This window comes from Trematomus bernacchii, unplaced genomic scaffold (assembly GCF_902827165.1).
Source record: "Trematomus bernacchii unplaced genomic scaffold, fTreBer1.1, whole genome shotgun sequence".
NCBI classification, from domain to species: Eukaryota; Metazoa; Chordata; class Actinopteri; order Perciformes; family Nototheniidae; genus Trematomus; species Trematomus bernacchii.
In genome coordinates this window covers 5,693,107-5,719,385 of record NW_022987477.1, presented here as the reverse complement: position 1 = coordinate 5,719,385, position 26,279 = coordinate 5,693,107, and the positions used below count along the sequence as shown (strand labels likewise).

General features: G+C 40.9%; 2 protein-coding genes across 3 annotated transcripts; one reads left to right on the top strand and one right to left on the bottom strand.

Moving 5' to 3' along the window:
- Nucleotides 1-370: 370 nt before the first annotated feature.
- Nucleotides 371-6,451, top strand: LOC117494892 (NACHT, LRR and PYD domains-containing protein 1b allele 1-like). Its single transcript, XM_034145897.1, has 2 exons — nucleotides 371-437; nucleotides 3,543-6,451. The coding sequence occupies exon 2, from the start codon at nucleotides 4,186-4,188 to the stop codon at nucleotides 5,716-5,718; it is 1,533 nt and encodes a 510-aa protein (XP_034001788.1). The 5' UTR covers nucleotides 371-437; nucleotides 3,543-4,185; the 3' UTR covers nucleotides 5,719-6,451.
- Nucleotides 6,452-6,628: 177 nt separating this feature from the next.
- On the bottom strand, nucleotides 6,629-25,164 carry ezh2 (enhancer of zeste 2 polycomb repressive complex 2 subunit). Of its 2 annotated transcripts, none has more exons than XM_034147243.1 (19): nucleotides 25,078-25,164; nucleotides 18,750-18,873; nucleotides 18,409-18,537; nucleotides 18,167-18,286; nucleotides 16,779-16,899; nucleotides 16,216-16,401; nucleotides 15,572-15,677; nucleotides 15,036-15,199; nucleotides 14,731-14,828; nucleotides 13,958-14,309; nucleotides 12,565-12,731; nucleotides 12,225-12,360; nucleotides 11,686-11,811; nucleotides 11,426-11,604; nucleotides 10,850-10,945; nucleotides 10,650-10,731; nucleotides 10,491-10,571; nucleotides 10,324-10,408; nucleotides 6,629-9,694 (listed from the first exon to the last, which is right to left on the bottom strand). In XM_034147243.1, the coding sequence occupies exons 2-19, from the start codon at nucleotides 18,864-18,866 to the stop codon at nucleotides 9,634-9,636; spliced, it is 2,406 nt and encodes an 801-aa protein (XP_034003134.1). In that variant the 5' UTR covers nucleotides 18,867-18,873; nucleotides 25,078-25,164; the 3' UTR covers nucleotides 6,629-9,633. The 2 variants fall into 2 exon arrangements, with proteins under 2 accessions (XP_034003134.1, XP_034003141.1); XM_034147250.1 differs by lacking the exon at nucleotides 25,078-25,164 and adding an exon at nucleotides 24,799-25,067.
- Nucleotides 25,165-26,279: the final 1,115 nt, after the last annotated feature.

The following is a 26,279-nucleotide window of genomic DNA, read 5'->3' as shown; positions in this document are numbered from 1 at the left end:
TCGCTGTATAGTTTAAATCTCCTTAGTTACAATGTTGTCCATTTTAGACAACGGTTTATTATATTTACAGCCCCTAATAACATTAATTTTCTGGGCTCAATATGTGTCTTGGCTGTTTTCGTTGTGATCGCTAAATTCACCTTGTTTATAATATTATCACTATAACACTGACCCAGATCGCTGGATCGCTAGAAACACCTGCCATCAGACTTCCCAATGGACTCAGTAGCGCCCCCTGCTGCCGTGGGCCACAACCACGGCGGAATATTCCAGAAAACGTTTTGTAGTTGTATGCATCACGCTGGTAAGTCTGAGATAAACTGATCATCATATTTAACAGCAAAAATACCTCAAATTTATTATTAGACATGTATTTGGGAGAAAATAAGATTATTTGAAGTGCATTTATCTAGGGACTATTATTCACAATACTTAAGGTAAGGCTCAGTGGGCAGGAAAACCCTGTGTTGTGTTAATATATATTGTTTATAATCTTTTATGAAATGATACTGTTTAATAGTGGTGGAAGTAACTCAGTACATTAAGAACTCTACTTACATTCTTATGGTACTTGTAGTTTACTCGGGTATTTCTTCAAATCTTTGCATATTCAGAGTAACATTTTGAATACATGACTTTTGTTTGTACAGGAATACTTTATTTAATATATATTCTTATTTTTATTATCGTTTTCTTACTGGTTGAGTTTGAACCCCATCAGGCTAGGCTTTAGTTCCTTTTTTTGGAGAGTAACATTGTGTAATACGTTTTCAAGCTTCCTCATCTTTTTGCATTGAATTGACTCTCAGGCTGTTATAGTTTGTATTGTTTCAATTGGACTTTATATAATTGATCTGATGTATGTTTTTTTATAGTCTTTTGTGTATGGTTATTGGAGAAGGTGAATAAATGATGTGCTGAAAAGTAAAGGTTGAAAGAAACACTTGCGACACACCCAGGGGCGGACTGGGACAAAAATTCAGCCCTGGAAACTGACCCAGTCCGGCCACATGAAATGTCAATTGTTAGAAATCCGCTGTTTATTATTTAAAGTTTTACGTCCGATTCGCTCCTTTTTTCCTCTCTGTACACAGCTCCAGTTTGGGCATTGGCCTGTCATCAGATTTCCTTTTTAGTTGCTGCTGTAGTAGCGGAAGTTTAGTAAAATTATTTTTTATGAAATGATCCAAATCTCCACCCTCCATAATTGCACTTGTTTCAGTTGCTTGCTACTTTTTAAGGACGGTGATGACAGTTACAGTACAAACTGAAGTTGATGCGATTTGATTGGATTGGCATGACGTGAGCCTCATCTGATTGGTCATTCCCTCAATTTTTTTCACCAAGGGAAGCCAATAGAGTGGCGAAGTCCCTCCCACTTACTTCCGGGGTATGGGACCTTATTTCGGAAAAATTATGCATTGAAGTCAATGGGGAGAGAAAACTTATCTTTCGATCCCGTTTGAATTGTGCCATGAATTACACATATGATGTTTGTCAATCTTAAAAAATAATTTCCATGTCAAAAAAGTCACAGTTTGTCTTAAAACTGTTGAAATATAAGACTTTGAAAAATACGAAACTAGAAAGACTACAAATCCCAGAGTCGCGTAAGTGATGTCACAATTGAGACACTACGATACACGTATAATACCGTATATATACGATCAGCGCCATATAGATAGAATCTATCTATATGGCGCTGGCTAAGATAAGATAACTTTGTGCCTGTGTGCTTAGTACCAGGTTGTTATTATACCAGCAATGGGTCTTGCTCGTTCTTTCGCTTCCCGTCTGATGAAAGAGGAGTGTGTGGATCAAGTTAGCTACCTAGCTAGTAGCTAGCACGTTAGTTAGCATTACAGCCTTGTCATTTTTATTAGCCTTAACATGAAGTAACATTAAGTAACCCAAAATGTTAAACAGTAAGAGTAGTAGTCATATTTCGTGAACTCTTTGAATAGTACCGTCACCGGTGTGATCATTCTATAATACACAATTTAAGCCCGGGGGAGAAATGCTAACGCTAACGCTAGCGATCTTCTCTACTTCATGCTATCTGCACAAATGGTTGACATTAAACATTAAAACGACCAGGCAGTTCAGAGAGAATCAAAGGAAGGCAGGCAGGCAGCTTTGCATGACATTCTTCAGGACGTGTTTCATTGTAGTGATAGTGAGGGTAGTCTCTTGTGTTGACAAGACAGTAGTGACGGCCATCTTGGTGACGTGTGTTGTTGACCAGAGATCAGATGTAGTTCTTTGAGCGTTTCACACAAACAAATGTGTTACTTCACAGTTTTACGACACATTTTTTTTTTTTTGACTTGCAAAATTATCTTTTAAATTGACAAACAACATATGTGTAATTCATGGCACAATTCAAACGGGATCGAAAGATAATCTTTCTCTCTCCATTGACTTCAATACATAATTTTTCCGAAATAAGGTCCCATGGAGGTCCACCGGAAGGGGAGGGACTTCGCCACTCTATTTTGGCTGGCCACCTCTCGCAACAGAGAGTGCAATCTACTGTTTCACCATAACATCTAGAGGGGCGCTGTTTCACTCTTTGTAAAATACTCAATGAGAATGGCGGAGAGATGGGCCGGCAGAATAATTACCGAAACTAAACGAAGTGTTTTTATTTATTTATTAAAATTATAACTACAATCCAAAAAAACAGGGGAAGCCTGGCTTCCCTTGGCCTCCAGGAGAAAACGCCACTGAGTTCAAGGGATAATTCTCACCCACCTCTTGCTCTTGCCCTGCAGTTGTATGTGCTGGTTCTTCCACCAGCTCAACTCTGTCCCTCATTATGAACGCAGGAGGCTGGCTGTATATCTGAACTCGCGCCCTCATCATTCTCTTCATCATCTTGCACTTGTTCTAAGCTGCTGATGATAGTGCTTGTAGCAGCGCTGCTGCCAAAAAGGTCTGTCAATTTGCGACATTTATATGCATCACCTGCAAGTGACTTCACCTTTTCTTCTCTTGCCTTCTCGGCTGCACCTTTTTCTTTTCGTTTTCTTAGATTTTTATCCATGTTTTTTCATTCTCCCTGTCTGCCGCGGCGTCTAATCCCTTCTCTTCGTGTGGCCGGTCTTTTTTCTTCTTCGTGTGTGATTATTTGACAGATAAGAACCACACAACTGCATTAGCGGCCGCTGTCGCCCTCTGTCGGCCGTCAGCGCAACTTAAATGATGACTTTAAACAATTTTTTTTTAAAGTGCCGGCCGGCCGTCAACGGCCCTTGACGACCGGCCATTCTGTGGTTCTCCAGATTCTACAGATGGCCAGTCCGCCCCTGGACACACCCTGTTATGAGAAGAGAAGTCAGTCTTCCTGATTTATGAAACCAACTTTATTTCAAACTTTAAATCACAATTTACACACCCAGTATTTAAAACGTTTGATCTGATTTAAATGTTGAGCAAAACACTATATAATGGTAAACTATGTTATTATTTGGGGTTAAAAGGTCTGTATAGATTCTATTTCTGTTAAATAACTTAACTTCATTTTTGTAATTTTATTTCAGGATACAGAGCCGGACAAACACATGTGCAAAATAAAGGACGATTATAACATATATGTTTAAGAGGCATCAAAAAGATATGTGAGGTTCAGTTGGGGCTAAAAAACTGAATCAAATCTGGACAGAAGACACAGGAGGAAGGTTGATCATACAGCTGCACCAACTCTGAGAGAGACTCTTGTGAATAAAGCAAAATGTCGTCAGCTACAGAAAACAGAGCTGAAAGAGAAGGATCATTCTTCAGCAGAGTAGCCAGAAGCATCAGGAGAGCTCTGTCCAGAATCTGCGGAAATAGTTCCAGCTCTTCCTCCGACAGTGTTCCAAATCATCGTAATTCTCAGACAGATTATAGCCCTGAGTTACTGGGATTCTCCGGTGGCTCCAGAGAACGAGGGTCAGGGCTTTACAGTGGCATCTATCCTCACATAATACGAGGGTCAGGGCCTTCCATTGAATATTGTGGGTCACTGATAGGTCAAAACGCAAGAACTCAAATGAGTACCCTCAAATAAGCAAAAGAGGAGATGCGCTTAATTTGACTGTGCATCCTGAAAGCGAGCCAGAAGTGAGTGATGTCTTAAGGAAGTCACCCGTTACAGCTGATTCTCTATCTGACTGGTCTGATGATTGTAATTTTGTAGAGCCAATGATTGTGTCTCACGCCATGCCCTCAAGGCCAGACTTTAGGTTCACACACACCTCCTGTGAGTCCATAGCCCCACCTGTAGATGCACAAGGCAGTCCCACAGTCCTCCATGACACAAATATCTGCACAGAAGGAAGTGGAACACAATATGGACTTCATTTTCCCGTTCAGTCTAACAGTGAGCTGTCAGCAGACCGTGTCGCTCAGGTGGAGGCCCCCATAGCTGTAAGGTACTTATTCACAAACAACCTGCTGCCAGCCCCTTCTCACCTTGTACCCCCCCCAGATCACTCTAGGAGCAGCAGAGTGTCCAGCTGCCTCTCTCGCTCTCACAGCATGCCTTCACAGAGTCAAATAACATCAGCAAAGCCCTTAACCCGAGCTCAAAGCTTACCTGCTCTGCTGCTAAAAAGCATCTATGAGGAGTTTACACCCGAGATCACTGCTGATGAAGAGGAGGAGACCTACAGGTTCCAGAGCTCCTGCCCCGGCCTGTACCAGTGCAGGCTGACCGGCCTGGTGTTTCACATGGAGGGAGAGGGGGAGCTGCTTTACAGGATCGTCCCTTGGAACACGAGGCTTCTGGCCCAGCATCACAAGAAGCCTGCCGGACCCCTGTTTGACATCAAATGTGTGCCACAGTCAGTGTGTCAGCTGCACCTCCCTCACTGTGAGATCCGCTCCACAGGAGCCTGTCGCTTCTTGTCCGTTGCTCATGTGAAAGATGAGAGCATTGAGTTTATCCGCCCTCACAAGGTAACAGAAACTCATGTTATTATAAATATCACAGGGTTTTCTGGTTTTGGGAACGTTAAGGATGAAGACTCGCCACCTGACCCGATCCGAGCGCAGGTTCTGCTGTTCTACAATCCCCCAGCTGATCCTGATCCCACATCCATCTTAAATGTGCTGTTGCTACCCAGTAACGTCTTGATCAAGGATGTGAAGCGCAAAAGGAAGAAGATAGTTGGAGAAGAGACCTACATAGAAATCCCCCCCCACTGTAAACTGCACCCACAGCAGGAGTACACTCTCTCCACTCGTCCAGAGGACGACTCAGTTCGAGTTCAACCACCACAGGCAGAGTTTTACTGTGACGACTATGACAACTACCACCCATCATTCCAGGTGACTTTGGAAACAAGGATGAAACATATTGAGCTGGATTTGAGAAATTCCAAAGCCTCCCTCAGTGTCTGGGAAAGACGAGTGTGTCTCTCCTCTGGAGTGAAAAGGTCCTGTGAGCAGAGCTCTCTGGAACTTTCTGCTCATAAGAGGCTACGGGACATATGGAGCGACTTCATCGAGAGGACATCAAAACCTCTCCTCAGAAGTCTTGTGGACAAACTGTTTGAGAAAAAGGTGCTGACTGATTCTGAGAGGGAGAGTGCGGAAGAGAAGCAAAACAGAAGCGACAAAGCTAGTTTTGTGATTGACACAGTGATGAAGAAAGGAAACAAAGCTAGTTCAGAAATGATTACGTTTCTTTGTGACGCTGACCCCTATCTCTGCGAACAGCTTGGGTTGATCTGAAGCTGAGAGGTGGTGATGAAGTTTTGTGGAGTCTGATAAGAACGATTGAAAGAGTGTGCTTTTAGATGCAGAAATAAAATAGGAGAAAGAGCAGAGGAGAGATTGATATGTGGGGAGGTCACCCAGGGAGAACCTGCCAAAATTGGGAGGATGCGCACATTTCAGAAAAGACCGGTTGGAGAGGAGTATCTGCGGCAGAGTTGGGAGCCATAAGTGGGACATATTTAGGAGAGGGGGGGCTGAGAGACCAGATCAATCAGCAGAAGTAGTTAGTCAGATGACAGCTCTTTCTGGAAGGTAATGTCACAGAAGCACCAGCAGCGGGTCGCTTCTAGGGATGTTAGAAAGGAGGACGACAAGTGACGGAAACAGAGAGTACACATATCTGAATGAGGAAAAGAAAGCACAAATATACTTAACTCAGTCAAAGTTTAATTCACCTGTACTCAGCCTACAGTCACACTCCTACAAGACTCCGAAGCCTTCATCTGCCATGTTAAAAAAAAAGCTGTTTAAGGACTCTTGGCTTGATGACTCAGATGGTGACAGCTGTGACGGACACTCCTCCCAGAATGCAATTTGCCCTCACCGGAAACCAGTGCCTTTTCACAGGTTAAATGAGTGCTTAACAGTGACTGGATTTAAAACAATAGCATGAAAATGTTTTAACCCATAGTTACTTTTTAACACAAACAGATTACAACATTGTAAAACTTGACTATGGCTGTTTTTCTTATTTCATTGAATAATGTTTTCACTATACTATGATTTGCTTAAAAAAAGAAATAAAATACTTTTTATTTTATTGATATACTATGATTTATTTTCTCAAAATTATATTTTACTACACTAGAACTTTCTTCCTGTTAAAATAGGTTTTGTTAGTGTAAATTCAAACAGACACAAAACAAACATTTATAATATTTTAATCTGCATCACTTTGAACAACAAATTCCCTGTAAACATTACAAATTCAGCACCTGTGTCATCGGAGGAAAAAAAGTGGTCCTGGTTTGACAAGAAGAAAAGAGAAAAGTTAACGCAGGCTAACGGTGTTAAATAACCTGCAGTTTCGACCATAACAAGGGCTGGGTAACACTTGTTTTGACCATTTTAAGAATATTATGGAGACATTTAACCAGCCTTTGGCCAACATTAACACTTTCAGACACATGTAGAAACAGTGTGTGTTCAGTCTCACACAAACCAGCCACTTTTAAATATGTACAACATGTTTAAAAGTTGCTGGTTTGTAATAAAACTGATTTCTCTGAAAGCAGCTGCTGTGGGCTTTGATTTTGGATAATCTTAGTTAATATGGTCTTTAAATGCTTTCGCAGCCCAATTAAATGCATCCACACTGTGAGGAAAGCAGTAACACTGGGATCACCAGTAAATGGTTTGTGATGTTCTAAAAAAGACTTAAGGGTTCCTACACATTTCCATTTGAAATATTCACACTTTCGGGTCACATGGTTGTAGTCAGAACATCGTATTCACAATTTTAACGCACAATAATGTGAAAAAAAATATGTGGAAAATCTCCACCTGGAACAATTCCCGGATTTGACTGTTTGGAAGCCAAAGAGCACCAGGTTTCAGAGCCCTGATAGTCACCCACAGACACTAGAGCACCACGAGACGTCCCTCTGTCTGTCTCCTTAAAGATTGTTATAAACTACAGGTTTAAAGTAGGAAAGGGAGGAAGAGGAGGCTGGTATTGCTTCACGTGGGCCAGACGCCGGGCAGTCTGGTTTTCCTTTAAGCACCAGTATTCACATCAGAAAAAAGAGACAGTCAAAGTGTGATTGTTTGCACGTTGGTAAAAAGGCTTATTTAACAAGAGGAAAAATATTTATAGTGATTGGACATCACATGGAGGCAGTACAGTCAGAGGTCGTTTTCTCTTCATCATGCAGAAAGTAATTCATCAGACTGGCTGATTTATAGGACTGTAGACTGGTGAGTTTAGGACTCAAGGCACAGCGCAGGGTCAAACATCTACAAAGACTTTAAACAAGTGAGAAAACTTTCCCGTCACTGTGCTCTACTCGAAACTCAAGATCTCATCATTATCGTGTTTGTTGTAAGAAATAATTAACAGAAAATTAACTGGCATCAATTTTACTAATGATTACTAGCCTATAGCTGTTTACTTAAATACAAAATGGAAAATCTAACCGACCTTATCAAATGTGGAGATTTACCATCTTACATTATTAGAAATTGTACTTATTTTAGTTTTGGTCCATTGGTTGCTTGCAGATACTGACAGATCTTAAAAATAAAGAATAATATTAAGCCATGATAAATTATTTCTTTTGCTGCCAGGAAAATACTGCTTTTTAGCAGGATGACAACCTCAATGTTCAGTATGCTGCTGAATGTATAAAAAGCCGCCAGGAATGTTTCATTCTGCATGTTCTACAGACAGATCTAGCTCACTACGGTGAAGTCTGTGGACTGAAAACAACCTGAATCGAACCAAACAAGGGGCAGAGATGTAGAAAACAAACTGGACCGAGTTCTTGAGAGTAGAGCACGGTGCTGCTGGGAAAACTTCAATAATGAGAGATGACAAAAACAATGAATAAAAACCTTCATCAGTATCCGTGTGTTTTGGTTGAGTTTGAAAAAAAGCAAAAAAAAAGCAGCGCGGCTCAGAGGAGAGCAGCACATGCACACGACATGAAGCTTAAAGTACAGACAGAAAGGTTCAAAGTGTTTCTCTGGTGGGTTGAGTTTCGTGGTCAAGTAGTGCTGGTTTTGTGTTTTCACGTTAGCACCTGAATGCAGCATCACAAAGCAGAGTCGGTAACAGAAACATGGAGGCCACTTTCAAGCTGTTGAAAATCAACCCACCCTCAGAAAGATATCTGAGACAAGGTCACATTGGCTGGTGTTTAACAGAAACATTGAATGATCAAACTGGAGGCATTTTAATTATAGAAGATGCCGCTAAAACTAATTTAAGAATTAGTGCTGGATATATACTTTCGTATATATCCAGCACTTATTCTCCATCAGCTTTTAATCCAGTTTTTGCATCAGCCGTTTCAAATATTAAAAACCAAACAAAGAAATCAGTAGAAGATATACTCTTCATCACGTCTCATACCAAACTGTTCTTACTAAATATAAACACAAGTCAACAATTGTCCACTAACTAAACCTAGGGCTGCAATAAGTACATGTTTCCATTATTGATAAATGTTTGAAATGCAATATTTTGTCCAACCAACTGTCAAAACTCCTGTATATTTAGTTAATATACGACGGAGAGCCAGTCAATGTTTGGCATGACTTTGATACAGCCAGGCGGACGCTCTGAAGTACGTCGGCATCGAGTGATTTAGAGGTTATCACAATGAAAACATGTCTGTGCAGCCCTAGAAATCTGTATTGATCTGGTGAGACTTAGCGAAGGCCTCCTGATTTACAGACAGTGATCCGGTAATTCACACCGTATAAAAACACTGAAACTAAAATCGCAAAACGAGTCCAGGCCGTGGTGTGAAAGCGGCTGGTGGATGTTTTTGGTCCCTGAAGCTAAAACTAATGAACCCGTTCCAAACAGACGGCATAGGGTTTCACACTGTAGAACATTTACAGTTCAGATTACAAAAAACGACAAATGAGAGTCAGTTCGTAGACGAGCTCCAGCTCAGGGAAGATTCATAAAGCCGGTCTCCACAGAAGAGGAAGATTTGTTGAAAAATCACAAGAAGCAAAAAATATATGAAAAGCCTTTTTTGTGTAAAAAAAAAAACTGCATAAAAATTCTGCTTCAAATATTCCCAGTTTGCCTGAAGCTCTCTAGCATTTTGCAAGTCGTCCTGGTTTCCTGAATGGAAGGGGTGTTGTGTTTGAGTGTAAGGCCTTTGTGTTGGCGATCCTCGGGAGGTAGAGCTTCCGTTAGGCCATCTCTAGCTCCCGCTCGATTCCGACGTACTTCAGAGCGTCCGCCTGGCTGTACCTGCCACACACACACACACCACGTTAGATCAGGACGTCTGAGCGGGTCTGTTCCCTCAGATTATCAGGAGCAACGGGGTAGCTCTGACCCAACAGTTGCTCAGGTTTGAAACCTCTTTTTATTGAAATCATTGGAAATAAAGTGGTGCAGGAAGGGTCCGCTTAAAAAGAGATATGAGTTTCAAATATTTGTATTCATTAGACAAAATGTGGTATGATTCAAGCAGAGGCTAACATCTCTAAACAAGATTTCATCAGCAACTCATTTGATATTAGTTTCTGTCGTTTCTCAAATGAGATATTTGCAGCATCACATACATTAGAATTATTTTCTGGTTTCCTTTTAATTTATTTAAAAACTGGATATCTTTAGACAAAACAAGATTTTTTATGACAAACTTGGTCGCTGGAAACTTCTCTTTATGGCATTTAATAGAGGAAATTATTAATTGAGATTAATTGATAATTAATGTTATCTTAAATTGTATCCGTACATTCATGCTATAAAATATGTTATTGATATGGCCTGTGTTTAATTAACACTGACTCAGAGGGGGCTGGACACTGAAATATTATTAGGAGCTTTTAATTATCTTAATAAAAGACAATCAAACTCTAGATATTACTGACCTGTAGTCAAAGAAAAGTTCCTCTCCAGTCTGGATGGCTCTCTTAGCAAAGATTCCAATCCTGTGATCCCCGTTCACCATCATCACTGCAGAGGACACACACACGTTAGCGCAGCTCCACCTGAGTTTATAATGCATGCTTTCATTTGTAGTGGCAGCTCTTCTCACCTTTTGCATAGCAGTTGGGGTTGACAGAATGGTTGGCAAAGCGTATCTTGTTGCCTTTCCTTGTGGCATCAACAACAAAGTCTGCAGAGAAAAGAAAACAGTATTGGGCATCTGCGTTTGAGGGACACGGTCAGTTTCTCAATCTGTAAGTGTGTTTACCGTTGTTGAGGTTGAAGAGGAAGCTGCACATGTATTTATCGTAGACCTTGCCTCTGCGGTCTGCTTCGTCCTGAGAGATAATCTGCAAATACATTTTCCCACAACATTTAAATACCTCTCGCAGATCCAAGAGGTATACAAAAAAAGTGTGCATGGCATTGCAGCAGAAATACTTTTGTACACACAGACATTTGTCCTACCTCTCCACAGTATTCGGAGATGAACTCGTTCTTCTGGACCGGCTCTTTGATGAAGATGCCCCACCCGGCCACGTCTGAGGGGGCCAGCAGCAGATGCTGAGAGACAGAGGAACATCACAAAATACAAAAAACGGGTTTTTAAAAGGTTTATTATTTCCTATCACAACAGCTTCAGTCCGATGTCTGAAATGTCTACTCTACATCTACAACAGGTGGCAAGTGCTGTTAGGTCGTAGAAAGTCTCCATTAGGGATGTCCCGATCACCTTTTTTTGCATCTCTAGTCTCTATGCAAAGGTTTTTATTTTGTAGGAAGGTTTGATACAACATTGATACAGGGTCTTTTTGGAAAAATCTAGAGACAAAACTATTTAAAAAGTAAAAGAATACATTTGTGTTTGAATTCGTTTTTTATCTTGGTTAAAATTATTTAAAAAAAAAGGAAAGAAAGATAAACATTAGCCGTTTCCAAACTTTTCAACTGCAGAGTACATTTAGGATATGTTGCTACTGAACGCAGTGGGTTGTGCTCCCATGTTCAAGTGTTAATAAAGGTGTGCAGTGAATAAATAAAGACCTTCTTGGCGCCTCTCTGGATGGAGCAGTTCTTGCAGGACACATTCTTGCTGTCCCAGTGATCTGCAGCGCCGCACGTCAGGCACAGGTCGGGGTCACACTCTCTCACCGCCAGGTAGCAGGGGCACTGCTTGGTGTTGCACTGAGCTTTGCACCGACAGCCTGGGAAACGGTTCTGACCTGCATACGTAACGGGCAAAGCTTACCATTACCTTTCTGCAGGGATATAGTTGAGGTGTGTGTGTGTGTGCACGTGCTTACACTCAGAGCTGCACTGGCAGAACTTCTCGCAGAAGTTTTGAGCGGTGACGCAGGGACAGGAGGAGTCGCAGGGCTGCCGCGGGTGGTCACATGGCTGGTAGTTATACACGTGATTGGATGAGCCATCTGTAGAGAGATGCAGAGGTCAAATATTGTACTACAACACATCAACATCAGAGATTCATCTAGACTTAACACACTCATTTATCCATTTCTTTCACCGTGATCTTCTTAAAATCATTTCACATGTACTGTATACATTTAGAAAAGTGTTTGTCAATCTTTGACTTGGATAGTCCGATAACATTTAGTTCAGAAATGTGTGATCCTCTGAGGTTCAAGCCTCATTCATTTCAGAATGAGATATTCTTATTGAATCCGATACAACTGGATACTATTGATTCTATATACATTAGTATTATTCACACTTTTAATCCAAACCTGTGAAAGAACCAATAGTTAAATAACATGTTTGGGTTCTTTTCTAGATGGAAACTCTTCTCATTTTCCTTTCGTAAAGTTCTGCAGTGACCTCTGACCTTTCTTCAGCTGGATCTTCCGGCAGTGAGTGGCCCAAAGTCTGTGTTTCCTCTTCTTCTTCCGCGGGGGCGTGTCCTCGTCTTCAGCAGGAGCGCGTGCAATGATGCTCGATTCCTTGACCCTGAACTCATAAACCTGCAGGAACAAAGGAAGGAGAACACAAGTTCATCAGGAACTTTCCCTTACACACTTAAGTTCAAAGATATAACTATATAATGATATAACTAAGTCAGTTTGTCAGGTGACTCTGTAAAACTTCTCGTCCCAAAAGTATTTTCTTTCTGATAATTTCCCCCCGGCTGTGAGTAAATGGTAACCTAGACGTCAGCGGGGGCTCACCTGTCTGCAGGTCTTCGTGCCGATGAGCCGTGCGATGGCACAGAAGTTGTCGTAGTAAGTCCCGATGAGAACCCTAAAGAGAGAAGCTTCTGCTCCACTCCAGTCCACAGCTTCAGCCTCCACACTCAGCTTCATCTTCACTGGAGTCTGACACCGTGAGTTACCCTCTACACACACAAGAAGCAAAAAGAGCTTATCCACTTCCATGGGGCACAAAGAGCCTTCCAAGACACTAGGGGCGCATTCACACCAGCCTTTTATAGTCCAGTTGAATCTAACCCTGGTACGTTTAGCCGCTTGGTGCGGTTCATTTGGGTCGGTGTGAACACAGTCCGAGACCTCTTAAGTGAACTAAACAACTGGACTCTGGTCCGCTAAAATAGGTGGTCTCGGACCGCTTGCTAGTGAACTCTGGAGCGGTTCATCGCTGGTGTGAACGCAGTCCGCACCAAAACATAGGAAGCGTAGTATTTACGTGTCACAAGAACGCGGGGGTCTTCATTTCTTTAGTGAAAGAGTGAAGCAGAATGATGTGTTGAACACAGGTTGAACAGTGTCGTGTAAAGTAAAAACAACTATCAAACTAAAAACTATACATAAAAGTCAGAGCCACCTGCCGTCGGTGAAACCCCCTCCTGACTGCAGAACGTCTCATTATATGTGTTATAATGTTTTGTATCGCACGTTGTCTGATTATATAATCATATGCGCCGTTGCTGTTGATATGCTCTCCAGATTAACAACAGTATGAAAATAACCTGCCGATGCTCCATGGCGGAGGCTCCGGTAGAAATTGCCGGGATTTGCGTTTGTACCCCCTTAATGTCTGACCAATTGTTGAACAGCATTTCCGAGCACATGACTTGTGTTTAAAGTTTATAGTTCGTTTGAATTTTGCCCGTGTGAACGCAAACCGAACCTTCTGAAAAATGAAACAATGTAACAAACTGTGGTCTGGTGCGCACCAGAGAAGCGGACTATTAGGTGTGAATGCACCCTAAGAAACTAAACCAGGGGCTACGTTTTAACTCTGCAAGGGAACTTTGAGAGTGCTTTATAAAATAAAAATGATATATAAAGACGAGTCAAAGTGAAAATGTGCAAAATATAAAATGAAATATTTAAGTAAAAATGTGCACATTGTACTACAAGATAAAAATGTATATTACAACGTATTCAGTTGTATTTTAGGATAATTATTTAGTAAAATAATGATTAGTTTCAGAGATTCCGTGATGTTTATTTACATTAAAGAGAACCTGTAGAAATTAAGAATGTAGCCTTTAAGAAATTCTAAAAAGACGGACCGTGGTTTTCCTAGGAACGGACATAGATGTTTTTTGGCTAACAAGGACATCAACTTTAATGGCAGCTTAATGTTACGAGTGAGTACCTGAGCTGCTTGTGTTTTCATTCTTCTTGTCATCGTCGTCTTTATCATTTTCTCCCCCGTTTTCTTGCTCCATTTCCTGCTCGTTGTCATGATCGTTGTCCTGATGGTTGTCCTGATGGTTGTCCTGTTCGTTGTCCTGTTCGTTGTCCTGTTCGTTGTCCTGTTCGTTGTCTCGCTCGTCTTCCTTGCTGCCCTCCCGGTCGCTGTCTGTGTCTTTGGTTTCCGAGGAGAGGGAGGGGGTGCTGGGCCGGCCGTTCGGCAGTCGTCCGCGGCGACGACCCACGGAGCGTTTGCAGGGCGTCTTGACCTGATCTGAAACCACTCCGGCCGGGTACTCCCTCACCAACCCATCCTGAGAGATCACAGCAGGACATAATATTTCATCAGGTAATACTTCAGTTTAAAATATCAAATGTATTCAGTTCAGAGCGAGATTAAGAAAGCGTTTGAAATATTCCCAAATAAATCCATGTTATTTTGTTCTGGGATAAGACTCTTACTATGAATGCAGTTACAGGCGCAAGCATGCCTCACCATATTACAAAGATGGATGAAGATAGTCAAAAGTGAAATTATAGTATGTTCTAAAAAAGTAATAGAGTATAGTATAATATACAATAAAAAAAGTGAAAAAAGGTCATTAAAAGTAGTTTTATATTATGTTATTGAAAGAGTTATACATGGTTGGAATGAAGACCCTCTGATATTTTAGCATGGTTTGAAAAACGGATTTTGCCATGGAAAGATGATCATATGTGCTAAGAGCGACTCACCTGTACCAGGTACATGTAGCAGTCCATGACGCAGGGCTTACTATCCACCAGGTTCTCCAGGTTCTTGCGCTTATACGTGTTTGGAGTTGCATGGAAAGCTAAAGGACATAGAAAAAAACTGAATAGATAATAATTTGGCTTAAAACAATCCAGCTTATTGTATCAATGCATCATTATACCTTATATTTAAAGTCATGAGAAATTATCAATGGATCAATCGCTCCATGTTAGTTCTGAGGAGTGGTGTGTGTGTGTGTGTGTGTGTGTGTGTGTGTGTGTGTGTGTGTGTGTGTGTGTGTACTGACGGTGGAGGAAGCAGTCGTATTTGAAGCAGCGTCTGCAGAACAGCGTGTGGAAGGAGTGAAGACTCTGCTCGCGCTGCACAGAGCGAGCGTTGGGACCGTCGATGTTAGGCGTGCACTCAGGAGGCAACGCTCCGGGCAGCTGTTGCTCCGTCAGCTCCTTGTACCTGACGCACACACGCAGAAATCAAAGCTGCAAGCTGACTGAAATACATTTTCCAAAGGAAGAATCTTTCTCAGAGGAATCGTTGTATATTCACACTGGATGTTATGTTGCAAATGATGTGTACACTGTTGTTAAATAACTGCAATTTAAACTACTGGCTGCTACTTCATTACTTTTTTTTTTTTTTTTTTAATAGATTAATTTACACGTATAATGCTGTTATTTGTTCTGCCTTGGATGGATTATATATGAGTAATGTGTGTGCATATTTATAAGTTTCTAAAATCCTGAGAAGCGCCTTCATATCGTTACAGTACAAAATCATCGTGTCCCTGTTATTTTCACACACTCCCAGACAGACAAAGCCACTCACTTCTCTTTGAGCTCCTCAGTGGAGCCTTTGTCAGGGAACATGGAGGAGATGGCTTCAAAGATCTTGTCAGAGGGAAACTTCTTGCTGCCGTCACTACTGCTTCGGCCTGGAGACGTAACATTTCCATCAGGGAACAAAACTCACAAAACCCCTGTTAAATGTCAACTTACCAAATGAGTGGTTTCACTATAAAAAAGGCGTTTAAGGAGAAATAAAACATTGTAAGTGTTAAAAAAACAGCACATGTCATTTTATTTCTTAACCGTGAAGAAATACATCTGTCGTCAGTAAATAAGCATGTTTACATTCCTTTATTAAGTTATATCCATACATTTCCCTGTTGCAGAACTTCAATTAGATTTAGGTCCGTCTCTTTCTTAAATGTTAATTAAAAGTGCGACAGAATCTACTTACATTTTTAAAGGCTAACAAAGTATAGTAGAGCTGCACAGATATTAATTGCCTACTAATTGTATTCTATAGACCTTGCAAAACAGATTTGTTTGAGGGGAAAAAATCAAAGAATCACAGCATAATCAATTTAATGTAACATTGATAATGAGAATTATGAATAAAAAATGGATCAATCCCTACAAAAAGTGAATCATATTGCAGTTGCAATAGCCCCTCAGTGAGGGACTTACTGTCATTGTTGATGAGTTCGTCTTTGCGCGGGTCCTCTGGATGTTCCTTGCTGTCACACAGCTCCACCTTCACCACCTTCTCCACCTTGAAGTCCTGCTCCTCCTCCTCATCGTCCTCGTTGTCACTGTACTGCGAGAGAGCGCTGACCAACTCCACGAATATCTCATCGTTGATGAAGCCGCACTCTGCCAAACACAACAATGTCTTTTCAGCAGGAAAGTATGCGTTTGGATGTCACAGGGAAAAGTAAAACTACTACTATTTGCACTGCAGGCATTTTGAGTTTTACAGATTTTTTACATGATCTTGTAGATTTAGAAACTGCTGTGCAGAGTTTAGTTGTCAGATAAGCTTTAAATGTCTTCAATCTTTTACTTCCTGAAGCCTTTGTGTATATATTTAAAGCTAAATTGTTAACTTTGTCCAACTCCTTGTTCTAAGCTGGATGTCTACTTCTGTGTGTGTGCTAAAAAGCTATTTTGTTCCTTAAACCGTCAATAAAATGTTCCCACAGTAACATTTAATGCAGCAGCATGCATTGTTCACGCCCCCTTGCCCTCACCTCTGTCTCCGTGGACTTTGCCGTCGTAGTTCTTGATGAGTTCTTCTATGAAAGTCCCGTCCTGGTCCAGGATCTCGTCTCCCATGTAGGGGATGTTATGGAGCACCGTCTCATCCTCCACCTGAAGAAAACAAACATGTCACACACACCCGGGATTCACCATACTTTGACCAGGAACAAGTGAAGAGTGACCCAAAATGAAATGAGTCAGGTAATGGGTTATCTTTTCATTTATTCTAGTATCATTTTTTATGTAATGCACTATAGAAAAGCAAATTAGTAAAGTTTTTCGTTTTTTTATTTTTTATTTTATGAGAATATGTAGGCCTTATGCTGCGTTCACACCGGACGCGATGCGATGTTTGGGGGCGGCGCGATTACATGTAAAGTCAATGTAGAGATGCGGACAGACGCGAATTCGCTCCGACGGCGCGCATGAAGCGGTGGACGCGGCGTGAATCACGCGATTGAACATGCCGCGTTAAACGCGAGAGTTCAATTTTTTCAACTCGAGCGTCAAATTCACGTGACGCGTTCTCGCGGAAGCCAATCAGCGGTGAGGATCTCAGCCTGCCGTCACTGACGTTCAACCACACAACATCAGCCGTTAGCACACAGAGCTCACAGCTCCTCATATCTGTTCAGAAACTGGACAAAAGTTAAACAAGTACACACCACAGACTGTCTGTGTCATGGCGAATACAGTCGCTGGTTTATTTATGTCTGTAGGCCGTTGTTATGAGTGTGGAATGAGCATAGACAACGTTAGCTTAGCCTGGTCGACCCGATCTTCATTCAGAAAACAAGCATTTTAAATGGTGTTTCGCCTGCCGTCTTGTCTGCAGACTTGTCAAAGCATTAATTCATGGTTGTTACTAACCGGTATCAGTATGTTGTTACTTCGGCATCATTTAGAAACGTGTATTACAATTTAATCACGGTAAAATATGTTCATTTGTTGTAGTTGTAGCTCCCGAGCCAGCGCGTCTTGTTTGAATGATGCGAGTAAACACAGCTGGCAGCCGCGGTGAAACTCCAGCGTTTAGAGCGATGCGAATATTCGCATCGCGTTCGGTGTGACCGCAGCATTAAGCCTTAATATTTGTTGTGTTAGAGTCATCGCAGAATATTACGTAATATTCATTCTTATTTCTTTGAAAAAACTGACTTCTCAATAAAACCTAAATCTACATGCCTTGATGGTGTCAATCTTTATATAGCCTTCCTATCAACTGTTATCAAGCTCAATAATAAAACACATAATATTTGACCAAGGGAACCCTGACACACACAGACAGCTGACCAATCACTGCTGTCATGTTTCACTTCTACTACTAGGCACAAAACTTCTATAAAGAACATTTTCCACTACATGCAGACATGCGCACCATGAAGTTCTGCTGCAGGGGGGACCAGGAGTACATCACGGGGACTGAGGCCACGGCGTTGAGGGTCTTCAGGGGGATGACCTGCCGAGGGAACTCCGAGAAGCCGCTGTCCACCGTGCACTGCACAGAGAATCAGAGAGAAGATTTACACCTCAAACCTTCAGAGGCGTTAGGTTCATTCCACCGTTTGTGGATAAACCTTTTGTCTACTAGAGTACTGAGGATGATGTGAATCCACCGACCTCCCGGGTGCCTCTCAAAGAGCCAACGGACGTCATGATGTGCACTGGTTGGATTCGCCTGGTCTCCCACTCCTGATTCAAAACTTTAGTGCTATCTATGATTTTCTGACGGTTGGTGTTGAACATGCTCTGGAAGAGGTAAAAGACATTCATATTAACTGAATGAAAGACAAAAAGTGTCAGCCACCTGCAAACATATGCCATCATTTCATGCAACATTTCACAGTAAAAACAGTGACTTCATCTCCATGGCTCTACATTGGATATTGAACTAGTTGACTATATTGCTGAGGTCCCTGAAAATGTGCAGTGTGTGAAGGTGGGAGTGTGTGTGGACGAACCTTGACCTCGTCGGCTCGTCGGAAGCGCTTGAGCTGCCGCAGCCTCATGTACTCCGACTTCACTCTTCTCTTCCAGCATGCCGGGCCTTTCTCCGAGCGCTTCCCTGTCAGCACCATCTTTAACCTGCAGTTCGAGTGCAAGGAAGATTCAAGTTTCTGTTTTTCACACATCGCTTTTACAAGAAACATGAAAATGCTTGTCTTATGTACAAATATGGAACACCATCCCAGCAACCATTAAAGAAAAGCCACATACACTTTATTTACAACTTATTTAAGCCATGGGTCAATTAACCCATAAGAATCCAGACCCATTTCTACTTTTGGGGAAATTAAGGGGAACATAATTTAGACTAAATCGACCACATTTCTGACAAGTAACCCCCCCTAGTGTCAAATATCTGAAATGTGACATGTCACATTGGGCTTTAATGGTAAAATAACTCTTATTTATAACTTAATTAATGAGGATGATTTTTTGGTTTCAATTAGTTTGAACATTCTTTGAATTGAAGAATGAACATTCTTTGAATTGAAGAATAAAGAATATATTAACTAAATATAATTGAATCAGCTAAATTAACTGAGCAGATCATAATAATATTTCTAAATTGTGCATATATGTCACTTTGGGTTTACTGTGAAAGTTTAGGGTTAAAGTCCCGATGTGACATCAGTGTCACAGCGATGTTTGTCTCATTTGTTTCATATCAATTTGATCAAGAAATGTTTCCACAAGAGGTTAAATGTAATAAAGGACATGTTATGTAAGCATTTAAATTCTTAAATGGCTTGAATTTTACCTTTAGCAACAACAACAAAAGCTTTTGCAATGTAGCTAGTTCTGTCACATGTGTTAGTCCGGCACATGGACCTCTTGGACATCAGGACATGTTGTTATGGGAACACAAAATCACATGTCCTGGACCAGGACCCACCAGACTGTTCAGGGTGTGTCACTTGGGGACTTCATGAGATAAAATAAAGGCTAAAGCTGTATAAGGAACTTTCCAGAACATTTAAAGTTCATGTGACACCCGTGTCACGTTGGGTCCTTATGGGTTAAAACTGAATTAGAATCTGTCAGCAATAAAAATTAAAATAAATTGCAGTGTCGCTATCTTTTTGATATGTAATATGTAGGGCTGTCAAGTTAACGCGTTAATAACGCGTTAACGCAAAAAAAATTAACGCCACTAATTATTTTAACGCGATTAACGCATGTGTATTTTTTGTCCTCGGCCGCCGTAGTTTCAGAGCGCATCTAGTGTAATGGCGCGTTTCCACTACAGCCCGCAGCCCGGTTTAAGAGGGCTGTGACGTCAGCGGCCCGTCTTTGGTTGCGTTTCCACTTGGCCTAGTACCGGCCGGCGGGTCCTAATTCACAGTTTTTCTGGCCTCATAAAATCGTGGGGCCAGGGCCAGAGGCAACGAGGCTGAGTCGGGCTGAGTATGCTAAACTAGAGAGAGCGTCGCTGGCAAGGGGGCAACAACTACAACAAGATGGACATATTTGACCGTGATTTAATTGTAATACACATTTCAAAATGATGCCGAAGTAACAACATACTGATACCGGTTAGTAAAAACCATGAATTAATGCTTTGTCAAGTCTGCAGACAGACGGCAGGGGAAAAACCTTTTAAAATGCGTGTTTTCTAAATGGAGATTGGCTAAGCTAACGCAGTATATGCTCCGACCGTCCACACTCGCAACAACGGCCTATACAGACATAAATAAAGCAGCGACTGTATTCACCATGACACAGGCAGTCTGTGGTTTGTACTTGTTTAACTTTTGTCTAGTTTCTGAACATATATGACGAGCTGTGAGCTCTGAGTGCTAACAGCTAACGGCTGTGTTGTTTTTCTGGGGTTCTCTGAAGATCACGTCACGGCTCCGCCTACACTGCGTTACTATAGATACTGCCCCAGTTCCTAAACTGTAATGGAAATGCGCCATAAAGTGAGCCAGTCCTAACGAGGCCCAGCCATGCCGAGCGGGGCCGAGCGAGGCCGTGTAGTGGAAACGCGACATTAAATACCATCGACAAGCTGATGCTGACAGCCCGGCTCAATTGCTCCTGCCGCCCGCTTGTGGCAGACCACACTTCCACGCTCACTGGCAGGCCCGGACTGGCCATCGGGAGGACCGGGAGGGAGTGTGTATGTGTGGCGCGACTCGCGCGAGCGAGGCACACCTTACGTGTTGTTGTTGTTGTTAGCATCTGGTGCTAGCTAGCTGCGCTAACGGATATAAGGAGCTGTTTCAATGACATTTCGCCGACAACTGCGCCGAGCACTTGACTTTATGCAGGTAGCCAGACAGTGTGACATTGTACGAAAAGTCAGCACACTCAGTACGCGCAACATTATTGCAGCGTCCAGGCAGCTCCCATTCGAGCATATATGCCTTGAGCTGCACATAGCTAGCCACACACACACACACACACACACACCACCCACACACAAACCACACACACACACATCACACACACACACACACACACACACACACACACACACACACACACACACCACACACACACACACCACACACACACACACACACACACACACACACACACACACACACACACACACACACACACACACACACACACACACACACACCACACACACACACACACACCACACACACACACCACACACACACACACACACACACACACACACACACACACACACACACACACACACACACACACACACACACACACACACACACACACGGTTGAATTGAGGCGAATATTTGTAATGTTCAGAGGTTGTTGTGTTTAATATTCATGAGAATATTTGTCATTGTTCAAATGATAATAAACAAACATATAAAGCATATTTGTCCACTCATATGTTGATAAGAGTATTAAAAACTTGAAAGATATCCCTCTAAGGTACATTTAGAACAGATAAAAAATGTGCGATTAATTTGCGATTAACTATGGACAATCATGCGATTAATCGCGATTAAATATTTTAATCGACTGACAGCCCTAGTAATATGTATGTATTTAATTTTACGATGTTTATTTAATTGGCATGTCCTGTATAGTGAGCCTCTATGTTGTATGTTTTATGGATTTTATAAACTGTTAATATTTCTTCAATAAACAAATTCATATTTAGTTGTAATACCCTTGTTCTGTATTGTTAGCCTCTTTGTTGCATGTTTTAATAGTTGTATTAACTTTTCCTTTCCTAAGTACAGGGTTCATACACTTTTTCACCAATGACTTCTCCATGACCTTCACCTAACTTTCCATGACCAAAAAAATAACTCTTTCTCAGCGTACCACTGAAAATGGTTTATTTTAACATGGAACAGGTCTGCATATGAAACATGTTGTGCCTATCTAAAACAAATCCAATAGTTGGCTTACTAGCTTCGACACGCTAAAGCCACTCCAATCTCTCACCAGCAAAACACCTCGACAGTTAAATGCCATTTTACGTTTCATTACTATACGATACGATACAGTATGTATTATCATTATAGTATTACTATTGTAGCGATGAGATAAAACATAAATTATATTTGATGCAACTTTAGTTACATTTCCATGACTTTTCCAAAACTTTGGGAAAAATGTTGTTTTCCATAACTTTTCCAGGACCTGGAATTGGCATTTTGAATTCTCATGACTTTTCCAGGTTTTTAATGACCGTAAGAACCCTGTAAGTATTATCATTTGTTTTAAGGGTGACTGAAACCTCTGTACAGGGATTACTTATTGCAAAAAAGCCTATTATAGCAATTATTATTGATGTGCATCGTTTCAGTCTTATAGATCTGGTATATATTGTGGGGCTAACATGAGGATACCAACATCATGACCCAGCTTTTGATTAACTCCAGTTCCACCAGCCGCATGTCTGCTACACAGCAATAGATATTTATCCAGTTTTACAACAAGCACAATATTCCTGAAACTTAACAATGGCAGCCAGATTTCCCCCTAATTGTTAATACCAAACAACACCATATCAGAGCTACTTTAGAGGAACAAATAAAAATACTCTTATTGTTTTTAAATGTTATTCCAAGAGAAAAAATAAAGTGTATATGCCCACATATGTGTTATTTAGCTAAAGAAAACCGAAAAATCAGTTAAATTAAAAGTTGGCTGAATCTTTTACATTTTGTTCATATTGTGTGTTTAGTTTATTTGTTTATAGTGTCTTGGACAGTCCCCATTGATCAACTGTCACAAAAAAACATAAATGGGGCAGTTTTAGCCAACATGGCTAATTTCCAGCTGTTGTCCCCGGCCATTAGATTAGACTTAATCTCTTACAAAATATGTTTTCCGTAAATGTGAGGCATTTGTAGATTGTTTCACTACTTCAGAGACTGTACTTCCATTGAATTTCATTGTATTTTCTTTTGTAAGTGAAAGAAAACTGGGCTGTGATTCAGATATGTGGAACTTCCCTCAAAATTAAAATAAAAGCAGCTTCCACTCAGTTCTTCTTCATGGGTCAACATGTTTGTATTCAAATACAGGTGACAGGGTTTTTCCTAGCCCTTCTTAGTGTTCAAATTACAAAAGCCATCTGTCTAGGTGTAGCAACAAGATCTATTGAGATCAAGCACTTTCATTTAGTGTCATGGAGACATGCTGGTAAGAGATGTGTCAGATTGTAATAGATATCGCAAACTGCACTGGCAGAACACATTATACTAAACCAACCAAAATGATGTCTATCTAGTCTACCCTCACTGATAGAAAACGTGTGGACCGAATAGAACCACATCCCAGAATAACCTATCAGCACCACAAACAAATGCCTCAAAATCAGGATATTTTCTTGTAACGGATTATGAGACTAGGAAATTCTCACTTTTGCTGAAATAGAATTTGAATTAAGGACCTTCACTTGTGACAGGAGTACTTTTAGACTTCATATTTCTACTTTAGTAGCATTTTGTAATAATGTACCTGTCTTGAAGTATTTAAAATAACTTAAAAATGGTATTTATATAACCTAATATGACCAAATCCACATTTGTATCAAGGAGTTTTACCAAACTGTACAAGAAAAAAAACATAATATTTTGATACTATAGTATTTTGACTTTGGTATCATTTTGACTTGTGATGCAGTACTTTTGGACAATAACATTTTTTTATTTTACTGAATCAGGACTTCTACTTGCGAGTGGAGTATTTCTATAGACTAATATTTCTACTTTTACCTTTGTAGCCTTTTGAATTCATGATTTGTGATGAGGAGGATGTTTGCCTATGTTTCTACTATTACTTAAGTAGGATTTTGAAATAGATTGTTTTGTCTGTCCCTATGTATTTGGAGACGATGGTGTTTCTAAGTTTACTTTAGCAGCATTTAGAGTCAGGACTTTTACTTCTGATGGAAATTCGTCAGTCTATGGTATTTTTACACCAGTTAAGCAAGGTATCCAAGTATTTCCATCACTACCAATAAGGCCTGTAGATAAACAAACAGAGGCTAATTTATAGATCAGAGAGCAGCCAATGTGTGAAAATCCCTCAAATTACACATCCAATGCCGATATTAATATATCAATTATTAATCACTTTTTTTTTAAATATATATATATATATATAAATGGCGCCCTAGTTTCAAAATGACCCTTCAAACAGATCGATGCTCTCCCTCATTACCTGAATATACATGACACGTGTCTAGAAGACAGTTAATGGTGACACACAAAAAAATCATTTGCATAAGAAAAGCATCAACCAGAGCTAGCAACAAACAACACATTCAAGCTTACGATAGATACCTGGTGTCAAGTTTTAAGTCCCTGCTGTTTACTTGGAAAATAAACAGTTTAATCCTAATCTCATATTGAAGATACAGTTTACTCTTTAAAACAAAGTTATTTACAAGGGGGATATATTTTGACGGGGATAACAACTGTGGCACCGGCGAGGTAGCTAACAGTTAGTTAACAAAGATTGAGACCTCCAACAAAGCATCCAGAGCAGACCATCGCAACAAAGGCGCTGTAAATAAGAGACGGCAACACTGACAGCTCCTCTTACCTGCACAGGAGGTTCAGTCCTCATTCAACAGAGTGATTCTGGATATAAATGACCGGGGAAAGTCGTCTTTTGTGTTGGGTATTAGCTGCCTGTTTTCCGGCTAGCTGTTAGCTCGGCAGCTAACTAGCAGTTAGCTCAGAGAGGAAGGAGCGAAACACTTTGCCGGCTTTACGGCTTTAGAGTCGGCAAACAGAATAAAAGCAGACGTTACAGTACTCTAAACCAGGCTTCATAAAAGGCACAGTGTTTGTAGATATATATAACACCATTTCATCTCACCCTCACTATACACAATTTGTCCAATTTCAATGTTTCCGCCTCGGCACAGCGACGGTTCAAACGGCTCCCCGTCTCGCATTCACCGCCCACTACGGCTGCAGCACATTTAAGAGGCGCCAAACGAGCGGGCCAATCACAGCAGCCGATGTTGGGGCTTCCCAGTATGGAAGCACGTGTTTGGTCGGGTTGGTATCACGGTGCTACCAAATCAGACTTCAAAGCTGCACCGGGCCAAGCGAGGACATGTGGACAGGTTTTCTTTGTTCTCTATTGTGTCAACGGAATAAAACTCAAAATGGGTTGTTTGACAGAATTATTAACCACCAGACTTCATATTTAGTTCTCTTGCAATGGTGGTGTCAGTTGTCATGTGCATGTTTCAATAGGAAAACAAGTCAAATGCATTGGTGGCTGTGTTTAGTTTACAGACACGTGAAGGTACACTGTCTCATTTATTGTGTTAAATGTAATAAAACCCTGACACCTCATTCTGCTGAAAGCTCCAGTAAGAGCAGCAGCAAATGTGTCAGTTGTTCATCTCGTGTCGGGCAGCCCCGATTTAATATGTAATGATAAAAAGCATCAGTTTGTACAGAAAAATACACACAAAAGCTGAAAAACAGACCAGTTTCCTCAATGCATGATATTCTGCGGACACAGCAAGCAAGGGAAAGGGTCACCAAGTTTACTGAGCTTAGCTCCTTCTAAACAGCCATTGGCTGACAGCCCGACAAAGCCCCTCCTCCACTTAACAGCCATTGGCTTACAGAACTCAGTGTCTCCATGCTCCATTCATGGCAATTGGAAGAACAATGTTTTGTGTAAAATAAATGTTGAGTAAAAGTGCAATATTTCTCTTTGAAATCTGATGGAGTAGAGTTGCAATCCTGAAGATCAACTTCAGCTCCTATATAAGTTCTATAATAAGTGTACCCAAAATAAACACACTCAAATATTTCTACACAGAAACTACATTATTTGACATAAGAGGATATTATGTGTTCTTTTATAATCAGGCTTTACATCTAGAACCCTTGCTTCAACATTTACGATTTTCCAGAAGATTGACAAATTAAAAGTAGCATTATTCTACAAAAAGTACATCCAAATTGTATCTTGTTACATTCCACCAGTGGTATTAATATAGTTTCATATTATGTTTCAATTCTTTAATGTTTTTATATAACATAACATGAAGTAGA

What these genes read in the sequence shown, in the direction of transcription:
- LOC117494892 (XM_034145897.1), top strand. Translation starts at nt 4,186, where the DNA reads ATGATTGTGTCTCACGCCATGCCCTCAAGGCCAGACTTTAGGTTCACA.
- ezh2 (XM_034147243.1), bottom strand. Translation starts at nt 18,866, where the DNA reads ATGGTGCTGACAGGGAAGCGCTCGGAGAAAGGCCCGGCATGCTGGAAG. An exon ending in ATACGACTGCTTCCTCCACC is followed by an intron (nt 14,829 to 15,035) that starts GTCAGTACACAC and finishes TATGTCCTTTAG; the next exon opens with CTTTCCATGCAACTCCAAAC. An exon ending in GCACGAAGACCTGCAGACAG is followed by an intron (nt 12,361 to 12,564) that starts GTGAGCCCCCGC and finishes TTGTTCCTGCAG; the next exon opens with GTTTATGAGTTCAGGGTCAA.